Source organism: Nematostella vectensis, chromosome 11, assembly GCF_932526225.1.
Source record: "Nematostella vectensis chromosome 11, jaNemVect1.1, whole genome shotgun sequence".
Taxonomy (NCBI): Eukaryota; Metazoa; Cnidaria; class Anthozoa; order Actiniaria; family Edwardsiidae; genus Nematostella; species Nematostella vectensis.
The window spans coordinates 6,440,193-6,461,374 of record NC_064044.1 but is presented as its reverse complement, the minus strand read 5'-3'; the positions used below and the strand labels follow the sequence as shown (position 1 = coordinate 6,461,374).

Here is a 21,182-nt window from a genome sequence, read left to right as displayed (position 1 = left end):
CCATCAGTGAGGGCCTCAAGCAATACAGTAACGTGTATACATAAATGGAGGTTTATTTGGACTACTTTTCACTCAATATACACTGAAGTTGGCAAGTGATCTATACACAAGTATTTACACGATAAAAGGAACAATCTGAGTCTATTCGTATTCTTTGGAGAGTTCGGCTTGTAGAATTCGAGTTGGAGGAATCTCTAATTCTTGATTGACCTGAAAGACAATATGTTAATATTTGTTACGTCCTCTTCTAAAGCGCCTAAGAGATCAGGCACAGAAAACTATTTGTATGTGTACTAACTTCCACCAGCTATACTGGTGCGGAAGGCACAACAGAGCTAGGCTCCAAATCAATTACTGTATGGGTATTGTTGGTAAGCACTGTCACAAAGGGTGGTCACTTCCAGAGGGTTATTGCGTCCTCAGTGGTTCTTTTGCGTCCCTTCGGTTCAGGTTAGTGTAATGCAGCTTGAAGAGACGGGACCTCCGGTTTAGTGTCCTTATCCGAAAAGACTGGAAACACGGGAGAAAAACTTCAACTTACTTGTGACACAAATTCGAATCAAGGCATGAACCCGGAAAAATCCCCAGTCAAAGCCACGATTCGAACCTGGCCCACAGCGGTGAGAGGCCGACGCGCTAACACACTAGGCCACCCGTGCTTCCACACGATTGCTAGAGGGCTGGGGGAGGGGAGGGGGATAATATAAGTTATGTTTCATTTAAGTTTACGCTCGCTCCCTCCCTTTTAGCGCCCCAAAACAGGACGTACACAGGCATTGCGCTGTGCACTAAGTCATGGCCGCCATCTTGTTTTGTTCTGGCCGCGCGCGCGACTCGGCGCATGGCGAAAAACACCAAATAAATAAAAATAAATAACAATAATAAGGCTAAGATAAATCCAATGGTTGTTGCCAACGGTATCCTGTGACAGTCGCTCAAAGCTTCACTTCCCTCGTGTGAACAAGTGAAGTCTTGAGAGTATGGGTCAATAGATACTTCCAATGACTATATACTATGACGTTTAATGCAGCAGGCTCACCCTCGAATTGACGTATTGGTGCAGCAGCATCCGTAACTCGGCGTTCTGTAAAACACAGCAAATTGTGAGGTAGCCCTATACGTGCTTTATCTTACCCAACCTGGTGCAATGCATCCTCGGGGACCCAGGGCGTCGCGGAGATCGGGCACACAGGGAGCGCGCGAGAAAAAGAGAGCACTGAAAGACGTCTTTCAGCCTGTTTCTTTCTCGCGCCGCGCTCTGTGTCCCCTGGGTCCCCGAGGATGGTTGCAATGGGGGACTTGCGCTAAGAGGTCATGTGACCTTTCTGGGTGGCAAATTCAAAACAAAATAATCAAACAAAAAAATCAGAAATGACTGCGCCCGTCACACAAGAAAACGAACAAAAATTAAATCCTAAAATTAAACTAGACCCTTTCTGGGAAAAAGTATTCTGGCTATTTTCGTAAGCGCTGAATAAGTTGCTTATTCAGAAGAAAAAGCGAAAAATATTTTAAAATTGTGCATACCCCATGGAGAGAATCTCAGGGGACCCCCCCCCCCCCCCCTGAAACATTTCAATCCCCCGATCTTCAATCCCCCGATCTTCAATCCCCCGATCTTCAATCCCCCGATCTTCAATCCCCCGATCTTCAATCCCCCGATCTTCAAGTCCCCTCCAATGGGTAGGCATGTTTTTCATAGACTTACGCATTGTGTAATGGTGTTTACCTGTTGTCTGAGAGAGTCGGTCTCTTGGATGAGGACGGCTCGCTCTGTTAGCACGCCGAGATACTTGTCAAAACCGTCCTCCAAGGCATTCCACAAGCGCTCCTTGCTCTCGTCTGTCACAGATGACATCTGCTGCCAGAACTCAGCGTCCGACCTGGTCAGGCAATCAAGATTGAAATCACAGTCATCATAATAGGCACACGCGTGTGAACACTCAGAATTATAAGAATTGACACACACGTCTGAACACTCAGAATTATAAGAAAAATGAACTCACGAGTGTGAACACTCAGCATTACAAGAAGAATGGGCAGTGCGCGTACATAATTAGCAGACGCGCTTAGCAATTAGAATCATGAGGAAACAATAAATAGTGCGCGCAGATGAGAAGACGCGCGTGAAAAAAGAGAATTATGCGGCAAAGCAGACGCGCGTAAACAATCAGAATTATGTGGGAACAACAAACAGTATAATCATAATATGTCTTTATTAAATCTAAAGATAAAAATACATATCTAAAATTACAATCATGACAGTAATTAAAAAAGATATATACTTTATCATATATATGTATCTAATATTTACACAACTACAACGTGTATTGAAATATCAACCTATGCTTTCTCGCACTCATTAAAATCGGATTCTTTTTGTTTTTTATATGGTTTAATTAACACTTTTAGATGTTGTTCAATTTCTTATTGTTGTTGTCCTATTGTTTGCGATTGTACCATTGGAGGTGTATTTGGGTCATTGTTTGGGTTCTAGGTTTCAGTCATTGGTGGACCGAGAATGGATCCGTGGGGAACACCCCTTCTCCAATCGCTGCACTAAGGATGGATTCTCTTCTACAAAGTACAAAGGCCAGGGACCAGTCTTCCTTCTTTTCCTGGACTGTGTCTGGCAGGTAAGGGACTGGGCATAGAAAAGAAGCAAGTCATATAACAATCCCAAGTGGTTGCGATACATTTTCGTTGCGTGCCGATTTTGGTTTGGTTTTTACATACAAAACCATCTTTTATTTTGAAAATGTTAGCTTTTACAACATTACAGTTTCATGCTTAATAAAATCCTCACTTTCGTGCGAGGATTATTTTTTCTCTTGCTGTTTTTTTTTTCAGATATATCAACAATTTCCGTGTTCCTTTGAGTTTCACGACAGTTTTCTGATGTCTCTTCGAGCATGCGTACTACTCACAATTCGGTAAGACACATGGCTTCATCCCAATAGGCGGCTTGCGCTATCACGTGGCCATTTAAGTGGCAAGCTTACGTCAAATAAACACAGAAGGGGCTGCGGCCGTCGCGCCAGATATTGACGAGAAACATTTGTCAATGGAAATAAGCCCTTCTTAACACATAAAATTTCTGACTGATTCATTCGCCGAGTCACGTGATTTCTTAGTGCTAGTCCCATATTAAGCTTAGTTCTCACCAGTAGAATGCAAGAGCAAGCTGAAAACAACGGGCGATACGATCGTTTAGTGGTGGTTATGTATGACTTAACTTTTGAGGCCTTATCTCTTCAGCTTTTTATATGTCCTGAGGCAAATTTGGTAACATGTACGCGTTTATAAAACAAAAGGTCAAAGAGACACGTACGGTTGCAACTCACTCTCCGGGGGAGGGGGGGGGAGGAGGGGGGGCTAAAAGGCGAGGGAAATGGCCCGAAATTGAAAGTGCGCTGCAATAACTAATGTATTTTGTAAATTTAAAAACAAAATCCAAAAATGCAAAAAATCCGGTCTTTCTAATAACTCCTTGATATCCAGTTTCTTGGATGTATATTTTCGTTTATAACTTCGATATAAGAAACCTTGTACTGGCAGCTGCCAGACCCCCCGTAAACCCCCCGTGCGCGAAGAATCAGAATTGTTCACGCGCGTCTGCTTATTATCTACGAACACTGCTCATTGTTCCCTCATAATTCTGATTGTTCCCGGCGCGACTGCTCATTATCTACGTGCACGTCAATTGTTCCCTCATAATTCTGATTGTTCACGCGCGACTGCTTATTATCTACGTGCACTGTCCATTGTTCCCTCATAATTCTGATTGTTCACGCGCGTCCGCTTATTATCTACGTGCACTGTCCATTGTTCCCTCATAATTCTGATTGTTCACGCGCGTCCGCTTATTATCTACGTGCACTGTCCATTGTTCCCTCATAATTCTGATTGTTCCCGGCGCGACTGCTCATTATCTATGTGCACTTACCATTGTTCCCTCATAATTCTGATTGTTCACGCGCGACTGCTTATTATCTACGTGCACTGTCCATTGTTCCCTCATAATTCTGATTGTTCACGCGTGTCTGCTCATTATCTACGCGCACTGTCCATTGTTCCCTCATAATTCTGATTTTTCTCGCGTGACTGCTCATTATCTACGTGCACTGTCCATTGTTCCCTCATAATTCTGATTGTTCACGCGTGTCTGCTCATTATCTACGCGTACTGTCCATTGTTCCCTCATAATTCTAATTGTTCACGCGCGTCCGCTTATTATCTACGTGCACTGTCCATTGTTCCCTCATAATTCTGATTGTTCACGCGTGACTGCTCATTATCTATGTGCACTGTCCATTGTTCCCTCATAATTCTGATTGTTCACGCGTGACTGCTCATTATCTATGTGCACTGTCCATTGTTCCCTCATAATTCTGATTGTTCACGCGCGTCCGCTTATTATCTACGTGCACTGTCCATTGTTCCCTCATAATTCTGATTGTTCACGCGTGACTGCTCATTATCTATGTGCACTGTCCATTGTTCCCTCATAATTCTGATTGTTCACGCGTGACTGCTCATTATCTATGTGCACTGTCCATTGTTCCCTCATAATTCTGATTGTTCACGCGTGACTGCTCATTATCTATGTGCACTGTTCATTGTTCCCTCATAATTCTGATTGTTCCCGGCGCGACTGCTCATTATCTACGTGCACTGTTCATTGTTCCCTCATAATTCTGATTGTTCACGCGTGACTGCTCATTATCTATGTGCACTGTCCATTGTTTCCTCATAATTCTGATTGTTCCCGGCGCGACTGCTCATTATCTATGTGCACTGTCCATTGTTCCCTTATAATTCTGATTGTTCACGCGTGACTGCTCATTATCTATGTGCACTGTCCATTGTTCCCTCATAATTCTGATTGTTCACGCGTGACTGCTCATTATCTACGTGCACTGTCCATTGTTCCCTCATAATTCTGATTGTTCACGCGTGACTGCTCATTATCTATGTGCACTGTTCATTGTTTCCTCATAATTCTGATTGTTCGCGCACGTCTGCTCATTATCTACGTGCACTGTCCATTATTCCTCATAATTCTGATTGTTCACACGCGTCTTCTTATTATCTACGTGCTCTGTCCATTGTTCACTTATAATTCTGGTTGTTCACGCGCGTCTGTTTATAATCTACGCACACTGCTCATTGTTCCCTCATAATTCTGATTATGAGGGAACAATGGACAGTGTGCGTAGATAATGAGTAGACGTGCGTGAACAATAAGAATTATGAGGAAACAATGGACAGTGCATTTGACTCACTTTAGATCTCTCGCAGCACCGTGGCCTGTCTTGACCGCTTGTTTCTTGGTCTCCCTGTGTCAAAAACACCAAGACCAATGCATTTCGTGTCTCATTTTCTTTCAAATAACAAAACATTTTTTGCATGAAAAGTCAGAGAATAAATACTGACTGACTGGCCGACCGACCGCCATACCTTTGTGGTTGTCGGTGATCCTGGACGAATCGTCTTAGCGCTGGGATCAGCTCATTTGGGTGTATAAGTTGCTTACCATCTGCTAGAAGAAAAAAAAAAGATGTCAGCAATAATTATTATTAGGCAAGGGATGACAAAACAAAATGTTCGCGCCTTGTGTTTGCAGCTCTCTCGTTTCAATAGCCAAATAAACTAGATCTTGTCAGTGAATTAGCGCATCGCTGATGTAAAGTTATTTCAGACTTTGGATTTGAGTTCACAAATTGTTGTTTCGGTTTTGATTTTTACTTGTGGAAATATTTTTTTTAGATAAAATATCATTGTTCATAAATATGAACAATGATATGTGCTTATGCAAGAGAATGGCGCCGATTTGTAGAGTGAGTTTCACAGTTGTTTAAGTGGATTTTATTCCCCGCTGAATAGTACATACCATTTCCATTTACTGTTTTAAAACAGGTTCGCTACACAACTCAGATATAGAGACTTCACGTCACCAAAGTAGATTTACGCAATAATCTATTAGCAAACTTGGGGATAACCGTACATAACTGATAACACGGTTGATGGTTTGACATACCAGCCTTCCTTGATCGGGCAGATGATATATCCGACATGTGATCCTCGTCAGTTGTCATGGCAATAGAACCCTCCTCTGCCTCCTTAACCTCTTTCGTCTCATCTACGTCTTTTTCCCGTGAGCGGTCACCTTCAGTGGGCTGGTCCTCGCCATCGGCATCTTCTTCAGATTGTTGTTTGATGAAGTATTGAGCAAGTAGGTAGATGTCTTCTTCTGTGTCGACTCCCAAGGCCTAAACAAAAAGAAATAAAAAAATAAAAAATACACAGCAGCTTTTATATGAAGAATCCTAATTCTGCAAGTAATACATTAAAATTGTTGTTTTATAAAAAAAAGTATAGTAAAACCGTGTTAACTTAAAACCGCATTGTCACCAGTTTACTTCCGGAGGTCCGACGGAAACCTCAACCGTTCAATGGAATTGAATCTTATTGAATCCGCGCTAATTAACAGGCCATCCGCTCTAAATTACCAATCACACCCTCAAAAAAAATTCCAATAGACACACTGCTTTCACAATTTTGAAATATTTTTCGCGTTTTCCGTTAAAAATCATCAGAGATTGTTACGAAATCGGTGGCTTAGCAGGGTTTGAGTTGGGGCCCGGGTTGTCATGCCCAAGCGGAACTGGAAACAAGTTGATGATAGAAAAGAAAAAAAGAGGGCCGCAATGCCCTATGGTCCTGAGGATGTGTGGGTGTTTTTTTTAAAGATTCACATTGATTATAATGAACAAATGTCAATCATGCTATTACAGCAGGACCTGAAAAACAGTCAGCACCAATAAATGTGAGGGATGTTTATTGTCTTTTTATTGTCTTATTGATTTTAACACAAATGTACCATCCAATATGAAATGAAAACAATAAATATTTAAACACAAAAATGTGCCTTCCAATGGAAACAATAACAAAGGTAAGTCAGACAAGAGCAAAAATGTTACCGGTTAAATGTTTGAATATCTTGTATGTGATTGGTTGTGGTGTAAAAATGTTAAACTTACAGCAAAAATGGCATCCAACTTCATGAGAGATTGCTCATCTCTATCCAGAGGCGCTAGCAAGGTGTTCAGCTTGGACTCCACCAGGAAACCCTAAAACATAAAATATTTGACATTAATAAAACATTCTGTTCAAATGCTCATGACAATGGTGCTGGTAGTTTGATAGTGATGTTTATGGTGGTTGATGACTATGATGCAAAAGATGGTTGTGATGACAATGATGACTATAATGATGGTGGGTATTGGGGTGAAATGGTTCTAATAACAGTTATGGGTACCCAGATTAATGTCTTGACATATGCGCTATAATATACACATTAAGCAAGAAAATGTGAACAGCAATCATGCTCACAAATTTCTTAAAAACTGCAAATGGAATTTTAAAGACAAAATAAGTGTTCCAAAAAAACCGATTATGGAACAATTGTGATTGTGCACGCCATTCGTGATGCCGTTTGCATCTACCCCACTTGTCTAGAGTACATACCGACTCATCACATACGAGTTCCAGCACTGATTTTATAACTCTTGCGGGTAGTTTGCTCTTCTGAGATATCGTATCTGAAGTTGGATCACTCTCACCCTCATCAGGAAGCTCTGTTGATTTCCAAACAGGGGAAAGTTTGTGAGGATACAAGGGATACTCTCCAGGTTTGGGGGAGGGGAGTTACAGGGAGGGGTTAAACTCACTAGTGCAGTACCTGCTGTCATTATTTCATGAGCAATCTCTGTTGCAGAAGCTTGTTTCTCACGGGTTGTGGCAGACCCCTGAGGTCTTATCCGGGTCTCTAAGACTTCCCTAAAATTTAACATGAGATCATCACTATAAGTTAAATATTACAGTTTCTACCATTTTGATTAAGCTTAGTTCCATATGGATACTATTCTTTGCTTTTAATTTTAATAAATATACAGAACAGCTTATTTTTTTCAACCAATCCCACTAATTAGCTCAAAGTAATTTATGTGCCCCAAACTGAACTAGGTAGGGTCCGACTGTACACATACAAATGTTGGCAAAAGTAATTACGAAAAGGCAATGCACTTACAGCTGAGGTGCTTCCCATGGTAACCCCAGCTGCTGCTCCATTATAATGCGGTCTTCTTCCAACACACTGTGCACCAGATCTCGCACCTGCTCCTCATTCATGTTCCAGATATCCTCAAACTTTTTCTGGTCAGTTGCCTGGAAGTGCCTGGAAAACAAGTTCGGTGGATGTGAGACGTCTGATTGAGAAAAAACATTGATTGAACGATTAATAAATGAATGAATTTGGGAAGTTTATCACCCTCCTTGCATCTGTATGCTGAATTACGAGAATGCAGATACAACGTGGTGGAGCCAAAGGGATAAGAAGGCACCACAGGAAGTTTCAAACTCATGTCTAACTATGGAACACCTTATAATCAAAATTGTTGGTGAGAGGAGGTGTAAGGTACCCTGGTTCCAGAGCCTCGAACGAACCTCGCTGGCCACCAAATAGAGAGACGTTCGAGGCTCTGGAACCAGCGTAGGTGTAAGAAGGAAAACCGAAAAACCTGGAGAAAAACTATTCAAGAAAAGACAAAAACCAATTAACCCAACTCACATGTGTAACCAGGAATCAAACCCGGAGTTACACATTGCTATACATAGTTTACCCATTTTTAAAGGTTACTTACAAGCTCGGGATATGGTAATTACCTTGACTTTTTCTGCAGTTCTTTGAATTGCTCTGTTATCCGCTTATAATCGTCTGTAAGATTTTGGTTTTCATCCCTGTAAAGAAACCAATAATCATTAAAGAAAAAGAAGGACACAGGCAGATGGATACAGACTGAAAGGTGGGAAGACAGGTAGCAGTACAACCCCTACCTATATTTACTGGCAAGGGTGTGGGCAGACGGGAAAAACCCTTACCTATACTGGCATGGGTAGACAGGTACAGTAAAACCCTTACCTATACTGACATGGGTAGACAGGTACAGTAAAACCCATACATACTGGCATGGGTAGACAGGTACAGTAAAACCCTTACCTATACTGACATGGGTAGACAGGTACAGTAAAACCCATACATACTGGCATGGGTAGACAGGTACAGTAAAACCCTTACCTATACTGGCATGGGTAGACAGGTACAGTAAAACCCTTACCTATACTGGCATGGGTAGACAGGTACAGTAAAACCCTTACCTATACTGGCATGGGTAGACAGGTACAGTAAAACCCTTACCTATACTGGCATGGGTAGAGGTACAGTAAAACCCTTACCTATACTGGCATGGGTAGACAGGTACAGTAAAACCCTTACCTATACTGACATTGGGTAGACAGGTTCAGTAAAACCCTTACCTATACTGGCATGGGTAGAGGTACAGTAAAACCCTTACCTATACTGGCATGGGTAGACAGGTACAGTAAAACCCTTACCTATACTGGCATGGGTAGACAGGTACAGTAAAACCCTTACTTGTATACAGTAAAACCCATACATACTGGCATGGGTAGAGAGGTACAGCAAAACCCATACATACTGGCATGGGTAGACAGGTACAGTAAAACCCATACATACTGGCATGGGTAGACAAGTACAGTAAAACCCATACATACTGGCATGGGTAGACATGTGGGCAGAGGTGCAAAACCCTTACCTATACTGGCGTTCTTGCTTTGCAAGCTTTTGTTTTAAGTTATTCAGGACATCTTGTAACCTGAAAAAAAGTCAGCCCTCAACTTTTATTGTCAAAGTAACCAAGATGCATTTTCAATACTTCATTACTCTATAGACATTGCTAGAGCAAGCGACTCCCTAGCTTTGCCTAATAGGAAAATAGGAATAGGAATAGGGCCTCCCCTAAGCATGTTGCACTATATAAACTTTGATGACAAGGGTGACTATGAGGTTTACCTTGTAATCTTCCTCTTCTGCTGTGATTTAGTTATAGTGTTCTCTTCATCCCTCTTCTTAAGAACCTGTAGAAGAGAGAAAACTGCTGAGTCAATACACCAGGAGTATCTTCCAAGGGAGGCAAAACTGGACTTGAAACCCCCTATTCCCTGTCTGCCCTCTTTGCCCTCAAAGAGACTCATCCTTTTGCGTCAAGTTAATTTACTTTCTTCCAAAACCTAAAAAAATTCTTTAGCCTTCAGATACAACAATAAACATTTGAACCATCTGCAGATGATCGAAATACACCAAACAGTCATAAAGTCATAATAATATGATCCACCAAAAACTGGTAAGAGTCGAATACCAGTTACTGTAGATGGTGTAGGCTACAGACCTGAAAATTGTACTCGAGTTTCTCCTGATTGAGTTGGTATGTTGCCTTCATCTGCTGTAGCTGCTGTTCCAGAATCTGGACATCTGTCTCTAGTTTAATCTTAACCATGTTATATTCTTCGGCATCCTGGATTCGCAGGGTCTGCAGTTGATTTTCATAGTCTTCCACACGGTTGCGCCTAGCCTCCATGTATTCCACCTGCAGCAGTTCACACAAATCAAACTTTATTTTTGCCAAATTCAGTGGGCCATGAACATCAAAGAAGCCATAGGCTTTAAAGATCCTTCAAACTTCTATGTCAGGTTGTGTATACTGTATGACCTATCTTATGTTGTTATCCCACACACGAAGGAGGACAGCTGAGGACAGCCTTAGAGAAGGACAATTAATAAGGAGAAGGTAACCTGAAGGAAGAGAGATTAAAAAACTTGTTAGCACCAACCTCTTTGTCCCGCCTCTGCTGCATACTACTCTCCCATTTCTTGCGGTTGTTTTCTATCAGCTCAGATCTCTCAGTCACAAATGCTTTCTAAAAACCAATATATACATAGCGCAGTATAAGACAAGGTCCTTCCAACATCACGTAAACTCCTATGATTGTTAAATGATGCACCATAGAACATAACACATAAGGGTATAACAATGTAGTTTGGTGGCCCAAGCCTTCTTAGTGAATGTGAGGCCAACACAAAAGATGGCTGCACAGGAGACGACTCAAGCCTTATCAGCACACTCCTGCTTTTTTTTCAAATAATTGCAGTATGAATTAAAAGTTACCTCAATTTGGGTGAGCTCTTCGCGGTAAGCTTTGGTCAACTGCTTCACTTGTTCTTCTTCTCTTTCTATCATTAAATCAATATCCTCCGCCTGATTAATAATCAATAAACAATGTTTATTTAACTTGTTTGATAAGCTTTCTGACACAAGCAATGGTTCAACAGTTAGTTTTTCTTAGTTACTTTGGTTAGATTATTCATTGAAAAGTCTAAAATTTCACTTACAGCTTTCTTCAAGTCCTTCACATACTGGTCATCTTTTGCTTTCAATTCCTGAGAAATAAAAAAGAAAATTATATTTTAAAGAAACCTATAGAGAGGATAGTTTGGTACAGGTAACGAAAGAGAAAATTCAATACAACCCTTCTTTATTGTTTTGTATGGAACTATGTTTCAGCCTCATCCCCAGGTTCTTCTAGGTAATTTTCAATTGGCATTTGGCTGACAGAGACCCTGGCAGAGATTGGCTCATCTTTACAGGTAGACCGACTAGAGCATTTACTCTAATCTAATATTCTAATATGGCTGCCAGATTGGTGAAATGAGCCTGGTGAAATGAGGCATGAATTCTGACAAAGAACGTCCATTATTATCGCTTTCATTGCCAAATTTAAGTGTGTAAAGGCAAATTATCCCTGATTTATTCAAGCAAACTAGTAGGGAAAAAGCAGAGTGATGCCAAATTAAAAACTTTCTTAAGAAATTAGAAGTAACAAGTTTTTCCCCCGAAAGAAAGATGCATAAATGTTGTTGTAAGAGTACATAAATGTTGTTGTAAGTACATAAATGCTGTCGTAAGTACATAAATGCTGCCGTAAGTACATAAATGTTATCGTAAGTACATAAATGTTGTCGTAAGTACATAAATGTTGTTGTAAAATGATGGTTGAAGGCTTTCATAGAAAGTGCTCAATACTCGAAAGTAGAGCGGTGTATAGTGTTGGTTTGAGAAAAATACAAACTACATAGGCTTCCCTACAGGTCTGTTTCGTGGTTGCCCACTCATCAGGGGATGAGTAAGTACATAAATGCACATAAATGTCGTACGGAAATAAATGTTGTCGTAAGTACTTAAATGGAAACATCCCCAAAACATTGAATAAAATATTATAACTACTATTTAAAATAATAATATATCTGTTGTGGTTTGAAATGCTTCTTGGTTTGAAATTGTTAAAACCAGTTTGAAAAAACTTCAAACCATGCCACATTTGTTGTGGTTTGAAATGCTTCTTGGTTTGAAATTGTTAAAACCTGTTTGAAAAAAATTCAAACCATGCCACATTTGTTGTGGTTTGAAATCCTTTATGGTTTGAAATTGTTAAAACCAGTTTGAAAAAAATTCAAACCATGCCACATTTGAAACCACAACATATCCAATGCAAGTCACCTGCTGGAAATCATTGATAAGTTTGTCTTTCTCCTCAAACATGGCATCACAAGCAGACTTTTGCTCTGTAAGCATCTAGTAAAGAACAGCACCCTTTAGTTGTTCCCACAGTATTATAAACCAGTCATCTGGTAGATAATGCATTGAGTAAGAAATCTATCTTTGGGAGTGAACATGAATTAAATAGATGGTAACTGTAGACTGCAGTGGTTACTTACAGAGTGAAGATCTTGAGGAATCTCTTTGGACAAGGCATACTCCCACTTTTTAGTGATCTAGAAGAGGATTGCATATTCATATCAGACCCTGGTACCTTAAATATATTGCTTTAATGACAAATTTTGAAAGCCAGATTTGTAACAAACAACTATAGTTCCCAAGCTAGCTCCACAGAGCTTGTGAAACAACTAAAATGGGATACGCTTGAAACTAGAAGACTATTCCACCAGTCAGTTCTAATGTTTAAATTCTATAACAACCTTGTGGCCTGCCCTCTCCCTACTTCTGTTTCTCAACCGTCATATAGAGTCACTAGGAGGCATAACCATAGTTTTTTGCAACTACAGTCTAATATTCTATCCTATAATTATTCCTTTTTTCCAAGAGCTATAAGAATCTGGAACTTACTTCCAAGTAACGTTGTCAATCACGTAACCCTAGAGGCATTTAAAACAACCGCTCTGCCGGCCATCAGGCAGCTAAAGGTGCCCTCGCACCTACGCCGGCTTTAAAGCTGACCAACCCTCCCATTACTAGCGTAAGCTATATATACATGTGTATAGGGAGTATTTATTTAAGTATTTATTTAAGTATTTAAGCCCCTCAATAAACAATGAAAGAAATTTTAATGTCTTACAATCAATAAGAAGTTTTCTCTATGACTAGAGCCTTTGCCATTTTATATCACTTCTTACCTCTTCAAATTTCTCTGCAGCTGACTTAATTTCAGCTTCAAGTTTTTCATTCCTGCAAAGACAAATAAATTATGTTTTAAATTTAATTCCCTTCTCTTCAAGTGCCACTAGATCAGCTAAAAAACAACAACATCCAAACTCATCAAGTCCTCCAGATTTGACACCACAGGTTTATCTCTAAGAAATTTACCTGCCGTTTGGTTAGGAAATCAAGCTGGCTTATATAGAAAATGTTTATAAAGTACTTTAATAAATTAACTAGCTATACTTAAGTCATATAAATTCTTTCCAATCCAACAAATAAACAAAGAGCAGATTACGCTTAGAGACAACCGGTAAACTGAGGTGTTTGTGTTATTGGGTGACAATGACAACAACAAATCTTCTTTTGAACACATATGTATAATAATGCACCTTTGCCTGAGGGATTCCTCTTCCTCCAGGCGACGCATTGCTTCCCGCGCATCAGCAGCGACAGATACATTTGTCACCAGCTCTGTGCCATCTGTTTTCAGCTTCAACAGTCGCTGTCGACTATCCTCCATCTGTTTCCTACTCTTTAGGGCATCTGTCTCAGAGTCTACCGGCTGCTTTGTGTCCGTATCCTGGCCACTGGCTTGCCTGGTAACAAATAAATTATACGTTTATTTAGTATTTGTACTCATCACTTTGCTTCTTCTCTTTTGCTCGCTTCTCTCACCTTCGGGCGGCCTCCAAACGCCGTTGAATTCTCAGCCTTCGGGCAGCAATACGCTCCTCGGCAACCGCAGAATCAACAGAGGGGCCATCATCCTCTTCCTCTTCATGAGAACTCATTCTCCAAAGCAAAAATGATCGCTAGAATTCACAGGATATTAAAGAAATCGTCCAAGGCCGAATGGTCGTCTTGTTTTTCTTTTCGTTGCTAAGGCTAGGTAACCAGGCTTGAATATCTGTATTGTGTTACGTTCACGAAATGCGAATATGGTCACAGCCGCTGTACACACATATCACGTTTCATATCCGCCATATTGGATTTATAGAGGTGGAAGAAAACATGGAAAACGAGAAAAAGATCCCGATATTTTGACTTGATTTAAACCATATAGAACACGGGTAAAAAATACAGTTATAACTACTACTAGGAGGCTTTTGATCGCCTCGATACCTAAATTGGCTGCGAACAGGCCACGAAAACGATGTGAGCATTTAAGAACTCCAGAAAGAAATGGCAGCATAACTGAAAATTTATTTATATAAATAGCAATGACGAAACTTCGATAGATTGAATTTTGCGATGTCTGTAGAAATCCCGGTAGAAATGGATAACGCCAAGCGTTCGATCGAGAATACTGGCTTCAAGACTATAGAGACGGTCGGTCGTCTTGTGTTATTTGTTGTACTACGCTTCTGGAGATTCTGCAGTGCAGCAATGCTTACTCTTCTTCTCCTATATTGGCTTTATGGCGGCGTTGTGATTTTTCTCCTCCTCACTGCTGCAGTTCTAGGAGCACTTTACCACTACCAGGACTCATTATTATATTTCCCTGAACAGCCGTTATCTTCAAGACTTTTTGTACAAAACCCAAGAGTTCTGGGCCTACCGTGCGAAAATCTCTACTTGAAAACACAAGACGGAGTTAGAATAAATGTAGTATTTATTAAGCAAGTGCCACCATTACAAGCAACAGCACCAACTGTGTTATTTTTCCATGGAAATGCGGGCAATGTTGGACATAGACTGATGAATGCCAAGGCATTGCATAGTCAGTGTGGTTGTAATGTCTTGCTGGTGGAATATCGAGGTTATGGGAAGAGCGAAGGCAGCCCTAGTGAACATGGTCAGTAGTTTTTATGAGGAACCAGCTGAATTGTTGTCCAAGATCCTTGTCTTGTTAGGGGATGGCATGTTGCCAGGGGGTCTCTCCCTGGGGGTCACTCATCAAAGTAGACAAGGGTTATCATCCTGTCTTTCAGGGAATAAAATTCTTCTTACTTCTGTTCCCTAGAGGGTGTTCAAAGATTCTGCTTTCCCTTTGGGATTATCCTATCCAATAACAAGACCAGGGGGAGTAGATAACTCCGAAAAGAGGCTGAAAATGTGTTAGATTCCAGTGCCTCAAGGATAAAATGTTGCTTCAAGCAAATCACATGTGCTATATCTAATGCCTGGTGCACACTCGTGACATAACAACATATAGGCACACTAGTGACATAACAACATATACGCACACTAGTGACATAACAACATATAGGCACACTAGTGACATAACAACATATAGGCACACTCGTGACGTAACAACATATATGCACACTCGTGACATAACAACATATATGCACACTAGTGACATAACAACATATATGCACACTCGTGACATAACAACATATAGGCACACTAGTGACATAACATATATGCACACTAGTGACATAACAACATATATGCACACTAGTGACATAACAACATGTATGCACACTCGTGACATAACAACATATAGGCACACTCGTGACATAACAACATATAGGCACACTCGTGACATAACAACATATATGCACACTCGTGACATAACAACATATATGCACACTCGTGACGTAACAACATATATGCACACTAGTGACATAACATATATGCACACTAGTGACATAACAACATATATGCACACTAGTGACATAACAACATATATGCACACTCGTGACATAACAACATATATGCACACTAGTGACATAACAACATATATGCACACTAGTGACATAACAACATATATGCACACTAGTGACATAACAACATATATGCACACTAGTGACATAACAACATATATGCACACTCTGTTTAGCCTGTCATAGCAACATGGACATAATAACATAAAAAAACATGTTTTTTCTCTTATGACGTTATGTCCATGACATTATGTTGGGATTCTGTCAGAATGTTGAACCATTCTCACCTGAACATAAGAAGATAAGAGTGCGTGTGCCTATGTTATTATGTTACTAGTGCGCACCAGGCATTAGGGTTTAAGCGGCAATCACACCAGTTTGCTTCCGGTCAAGTACATAACAACCTGGGATGCCAATGGAAACCTCAAAGGGGCCATACATTCTAAATAATCAGTCACATGGTTGAAGAAACTTTAAGTAGACACGCTGTTTTTTCAATTTTGTTTTTTTCCATTACAAATCATGGCTTGAAGGAGCCCTGGTGCTTGGAGAAGTAAACTGGTGTGATCACAGCTTTAAGAGTGATTCTGCTGACAATCAATGCCATCTGTTTTTATGGGAGTCTCTGCAGGGCATTTTGTCATTCAACCATCCAAAGCAGTCAGTGTTTTGACTGTCATTCCCACACAGCAATGTTGGTCAAGAAGATTTCTGCATAATTTACTATGTTCTATTTCCATATAAGAAATTCATTTTGTTTTCTTGGCTGTTTATAAGCTATGTATTCACTAGTCATTGGCTGCACTGAGCAGCCTAATTAAGTAAAAATGTAATCATTCATTTGAAAAGTGAGATTATGAGATTTGTGGTGATGAAGTTGCTATTTTTAAGATGAATGATAATTTCCACATCCCAATTTTTAATTTTTGATTATTACACTATATCATTAACAGGTTTTCAGGTAGATGCACAAGCCTTCCATAATTACTTTTACTGTGTAATTATTATACTTTTCAATTATAGGTTTTCAGCTTGATGCGCAAGCTTCTATGGACCACCTCCTTAGCCGCACAGACATTGATCCCACCCAGATCATTGTGTTTGGTCGATCACTGGGTGGAGCTGTTGCTATAGATCTTGTATCACACCCTGCATACGTCCAAAGGGCCTTTGCTCTTGTTGTCGAGAATACATTTGTTAGTATTCCTGCCATGGCAAACACTCTGATAGCTGGCCTTCACAGACTTCCATACTTCTGTTTTAGAAATAAGGTGGGTGTACAACTTTCAGTTCAGTTCCCTAAGGCTTAGTTCCATTGCCCATGAGCGGTATTCAATGCAAAATATTGGCAAATAAACAAAGTTGAAAGTTTTATGTTCATTTCTATTTGTATTGGATACATCTCATGGATAATACATGGTGAAATTTGTATTTGTTATACAATTGATGCTTATATTTCATTTAATTTTGTTTTCAGTTCAGTTTCCTGAAATTTGTATTTTGTATACAAATGCTGATAAATCATTTATGTTTCAGTTCAATTCACTTAGTAAGATTCCTAATGCAAGAGTTCCTACCCTATTCCTGTCTGGAATGGCAGATCAGCTCATACCACCAAAAATGATGAAAATGCTCTATCAGGTAAACCTTAAGCTGGCAACAGAACTTTCCATAAATTGTGTCATGTGTCATTGTGTCTGAAGAGAGTCAAATGAAGACCATATCCAGGACTGTACACAGGGGTGGTGCGAATACACCCCCCACACACACAACGACCGAAGGTCCACTTTTAGACGTGCTATTTCTAGTTTGTAGACAAAACAATAAAGCATAAGCTAGATCACTCTGGTATGTAGCCAAATCCGACAACCAATGTCCTGTGGAGATACTGCAAAGGTGTAAAAAAATCCCTTTTTGTTTTTTTCGGGAGTGGTCAGATTTAAATCAGAGAACTCACTCCCCCTCCCCCCCCCATCCTCCAGGAAAAAATTAGGTCCCCTTTTTCAGATTTTGATTCCCCCCCCCCCCCCCCCAAGAAAAATAATGGGTACGGGGCCTGATATGTACAGTATGTTTGATGTGCCATATATGAGAGGCAAAATGAGAACGTTGCCAAAACCCCACCATATTTACATTGAGAGCAAGGAATGCTGTCTACGTTTCAGTTCAATTCACTTAGTAAGATTCCTAATGCAAGAGTTCCTATCTTATGGCAAATCAGCTTATATCACCAAAAATGATGAAAATGCTCTATCAGGTAAACCTGCTCTATCTATCGCTCTATGCCGTAATCGCTCTATCAGGTAAAGATGTCTACTTACCCTCGCTCTCATGATGCATGACATAATTTCTATTATCTTATTGTAAGGTCTATAATCTAAGAGTCTATATTAGGACCTATCCTGGTCACAATTACTGCTTTTGTAACTGCTTTCTTTTTCTACTTCAGTCTTCAGGATCCTCTTTGAAGAAGCTGGAACAATTTGAGGGAGGTAGCCATAATGACACGTGGCAGTGTTTTGGGTACCTGGATGCAATATCACGCTTTATTTGTGAGGTAAATGATAAAAAACCTTGTAATATTTGTGTGTACTTTTGTATACTTGAGGGGTTTTATTTAGTTTCAGAGTAGGCGGTGGAGATTGATAAGTAGGTGTGGAAGTTATTTTATTAGTTCAAATAAAATTTAAATCAACTTTTTTTAAGCCGGCGCTGGGTGAAAATAGTTGGCCCCGAGGTCTAATGAAATTCCTGTACATTATCTCACCTTTTACCATGCTCTTCTCTTTACGCATTTGAAACTTTTCTTTAATATTTCGCAGTGGTTTTGAAAATTAATACACACCTGAGATGAAAAATCTCCCTGAAGACTAGCACTCATTGCTAGTTTATAGGCTGCGATTTAAAAGTGCTTTAATTTTCTTCCCTATTTACTGGAGGGAGTATTCATTCCTGTTTATATTTTGCCTCAGGTACACCAAGCTCATGCTGATGGCATTATCCCCACCCCCTTCCCTGCCGACAGCTCCGCCTCCACCCCGACAGGCACCAGTCTGCTTAGCTCAGGGCGAACACAAGATATCTAGGAACGCAATATATTTTAAACATTTAAAATTCTAGAGAAATGTCTCTGCCTGCAGTCTGGCTAGACCAGCTTTGCATTCAAGAATCCCAAGGGCATTTTCATTCACGAACTTTGGGTAAATGGAATTTTAGGATGTTATTGTCTTTGCTTGCTAAAGCATTGTATAGCAATTAAAAGTGAACAAAAAATTAAGATCAAATAATCTCTTGATGACTGTACAGGGATCCATGGTGTCTAGATGTGAAAAAATACTAACGGTTTTCTTTGTGGAGAGGGGGGGGGGGGGGGTGAATTTTGATAAAAAAGCCTTTGTCATCAGCTACAATATTTAAAGTAATTTAAAAATTAAAATAACCATCTAGAAACAAAGTTTTTTACGTTATTTACCAATTTCAATTGAAATATCGCAATACACTCCCAAATAAGCCGATGGAAATGGATGCTTTCTTGAAGTGTTTCAGATAGTTTCTATTGCATTTCGTCCTCCGTTTTTTTTAGGTCAAGCCCATATTCCTTGCTCACCCTTTGCTCATTTTTTTTCCGGCTATATTAATTAACTAATATTAATTTGTATTTATTCAATTAATACAGATATAACGATATTCATTATTGATGATAAGATTGGAACTCCCCAGAGCAATGCTCGGGTACACACAAAAAGACAAAATGCGTGCTTACCCTTGCTGGGGGGGACGGTGAATAGGTTCGCGGATCGGCGGATTCGGGCCCAAAATGCTCGCGGATTACGGATTTTTGGCGGATTTTGGAAAAACGGCGGATCACGGATCTGTTGACAATTTGGGCACGGATTTCGGATTTTGACTGCTTTGACGGTCGAATTTCAGATTTTAAATGAATTACAATCGATGCTGTTGTTTATCTGTCAAACCATGCGGATCTAAAAATATCTGCGGATCCACGGATTTGCCCCGAAAATGTTGCGGATCGGCGGATTTACATACCCCTATTCACCCCCCCTCCCCCTTGCTCCTGGGAGCAAAAGTATATCTATATAAAAACAATCCCGTTCCTATTCCCGGCTCCATACGAAGTATCTTGTTCTCGTTGTGTTTGATTCATGAATTATTTGGGTAAGCTTCTCGGGGCCAGTACATGCCTGTTGGGGGATGAATTGGTTAAGCCTCCATACAACGCATAGCATTACTTTCTCCCCAGTAAGTTACAAGTTCTTTTAAAGCCATGCACTGTATCTGGCGGAAAAAATAAAGGGTCTTCCTGGATATTAGCCTCCTACCAGGCAGTACTCGGTGTTACCATCGGCGGAAAACCCGCCCTGTTCTGACGCCATCTTAAATTTGGGGCCGCGCTGTTCCTGATGAGTCCGTTTTTGGCGCTCTCCTTCCTGCAACCGCGCGTCTCAAATTTCAAGATAACTCCCGACCGGAGTGTTTTTTTTCAAGTACCGCCTGCAAGGAGGCTACCTGGATGTATAATCTTCATCCTTGAGAATGTTCCGCTCAGTAGCAGAGCAGGATAAGGAAACATTAACTTATTGGCCATGTCCATATAATTTTAGGGCAGCTGCCCAAGTGTTCCACGCCTTGCTACGGCCTTCCCTGCTAGCAGAGGCCTGTTTTCTCTGTATTTCGCTGGGCTGGCGTTCGCCCAAATACAGAGAAAAGGGGCTGTCCTAGCAGGGACCTTCTCATCTTCAGAAATGGTACAAGATTTGGTTAATTTAAGCCCTGGGGCTGTCCTAGCAGGGACCTTCTCATCTTCAGAAATGGTACAAGATTCGGTTAATTTTAGCCCTGTTCACCTTAACTGCTTTTTTATCACCAGAGGTAATTTTCTTGTCAGCCAACAGAGGGTCATCTATTTTCCTCTGGTTCCCCTCCCCTTGTTCGTATTTTAATTCAGAACCAAGGTGCCAAATGGCAAGCCCTTATCAGTGTACCTTTAGTCCAGTCAAGTCCTTAATAACTTCCCAAAAATTTTACAAAGTTCTCTTGGGGGAACATCTCGAAATTCAACAATAAACATTTTTTTGTCAGCTATCTTGTATTCGTTTGTTATTCATGGAGCACTTACCCCCCGCAAACAGGCAAACGC

At 40.4% G+C, this 21,182-nt stretch overlaps 2 protein-coding genes across 4 annotated transcripts; one reads left to right on the top strand and one right to left on the bottom strand.

Annotated features, from left to right (window-relative positions):
* Positions 1-37: 37 nt before the first annotated feature.
* On the bottom strand, positions 38-14,312 carry LOC5508131 (dynein regulatory complex protein 1). 3 transcript variants are annotated; one of them, XM_032376882.2, is made up of 22 exons: positions 14,091-14,311; positions 13,805-14,011; positions 13,391-13,442; positions 12,695-12,751; positions 12,477-12,551; positions 11,312-11,359; positions 11,088-11,177; positions 10,753-10,839; positions 10,311-10,508; positions 9,935-9,999; positions 9,678-9,737; positions 8,728-8,802; positions 8,093-8,239; positions 7,745-7,842; positions 7,531-7,640; positions 7,044-7,133; positions 6,041-6,272; positions 5,461-5,542; positions 5,286-5,339; positions 1,730-1,883; positions 1,040-1,084; positions 38-210 (listed from the first exon to the last, which is right to left on the bottom strand). In XM_032376882.2, the coding sequence occupies exons 1-22, from the start codon at positions 14,204-14,206 to the stop codon at positions 142-144; spliced, it is 2,211 nt and encodes a 736-aa protein (XP_032232773.1). In that variant the 5' UTR covers positions 14,207-14,311; the 3' UTR covers positions 38-141. The 3 variants fall into 3 exon arrangements, with proteins under 3 accessions (XP_032232773.1, XP_032232774.1, XP_032232775.1); XM_032376883.2 differs by having other exon boundaries at positions 5,461-5,539; XM_032376884.2 differs by lacking the exons at positions 38-210; positions 1,040-1,084; positions 1,730-1,883 and adding an exon at positions 2,198-2,644 and having other exon boundaries at positions 14,091-14,312.
* A 58-nt stretch (positions 14,313-14,370) lies between these two features.
* On the top strand, positions 14,371-19,474 carry LOC5508118 (protein ABHD13). The gene is made up of 5 exons (XM_001628659.3): positions 14,371-15,210; positions 17,048-17,295; positions 17,561-17,665; positions 18,474-18,581; positions 18,997-19,474. The coding sequence occupies exons 1-5, from the start codon at positions 14,667-14,669 to the stop codon at positions 19,108-19,110; spliced, it is 1,119 nt and encodes a 372-aa protein (XP_001628709.2). The 5' UTR covers positions 14,371-14,666; the 3' UTR covers positions 19,111-19,474.
* The last annotated feature ends 1,708 nt before the right edge of the window (positions 19,475-21,182 follow it).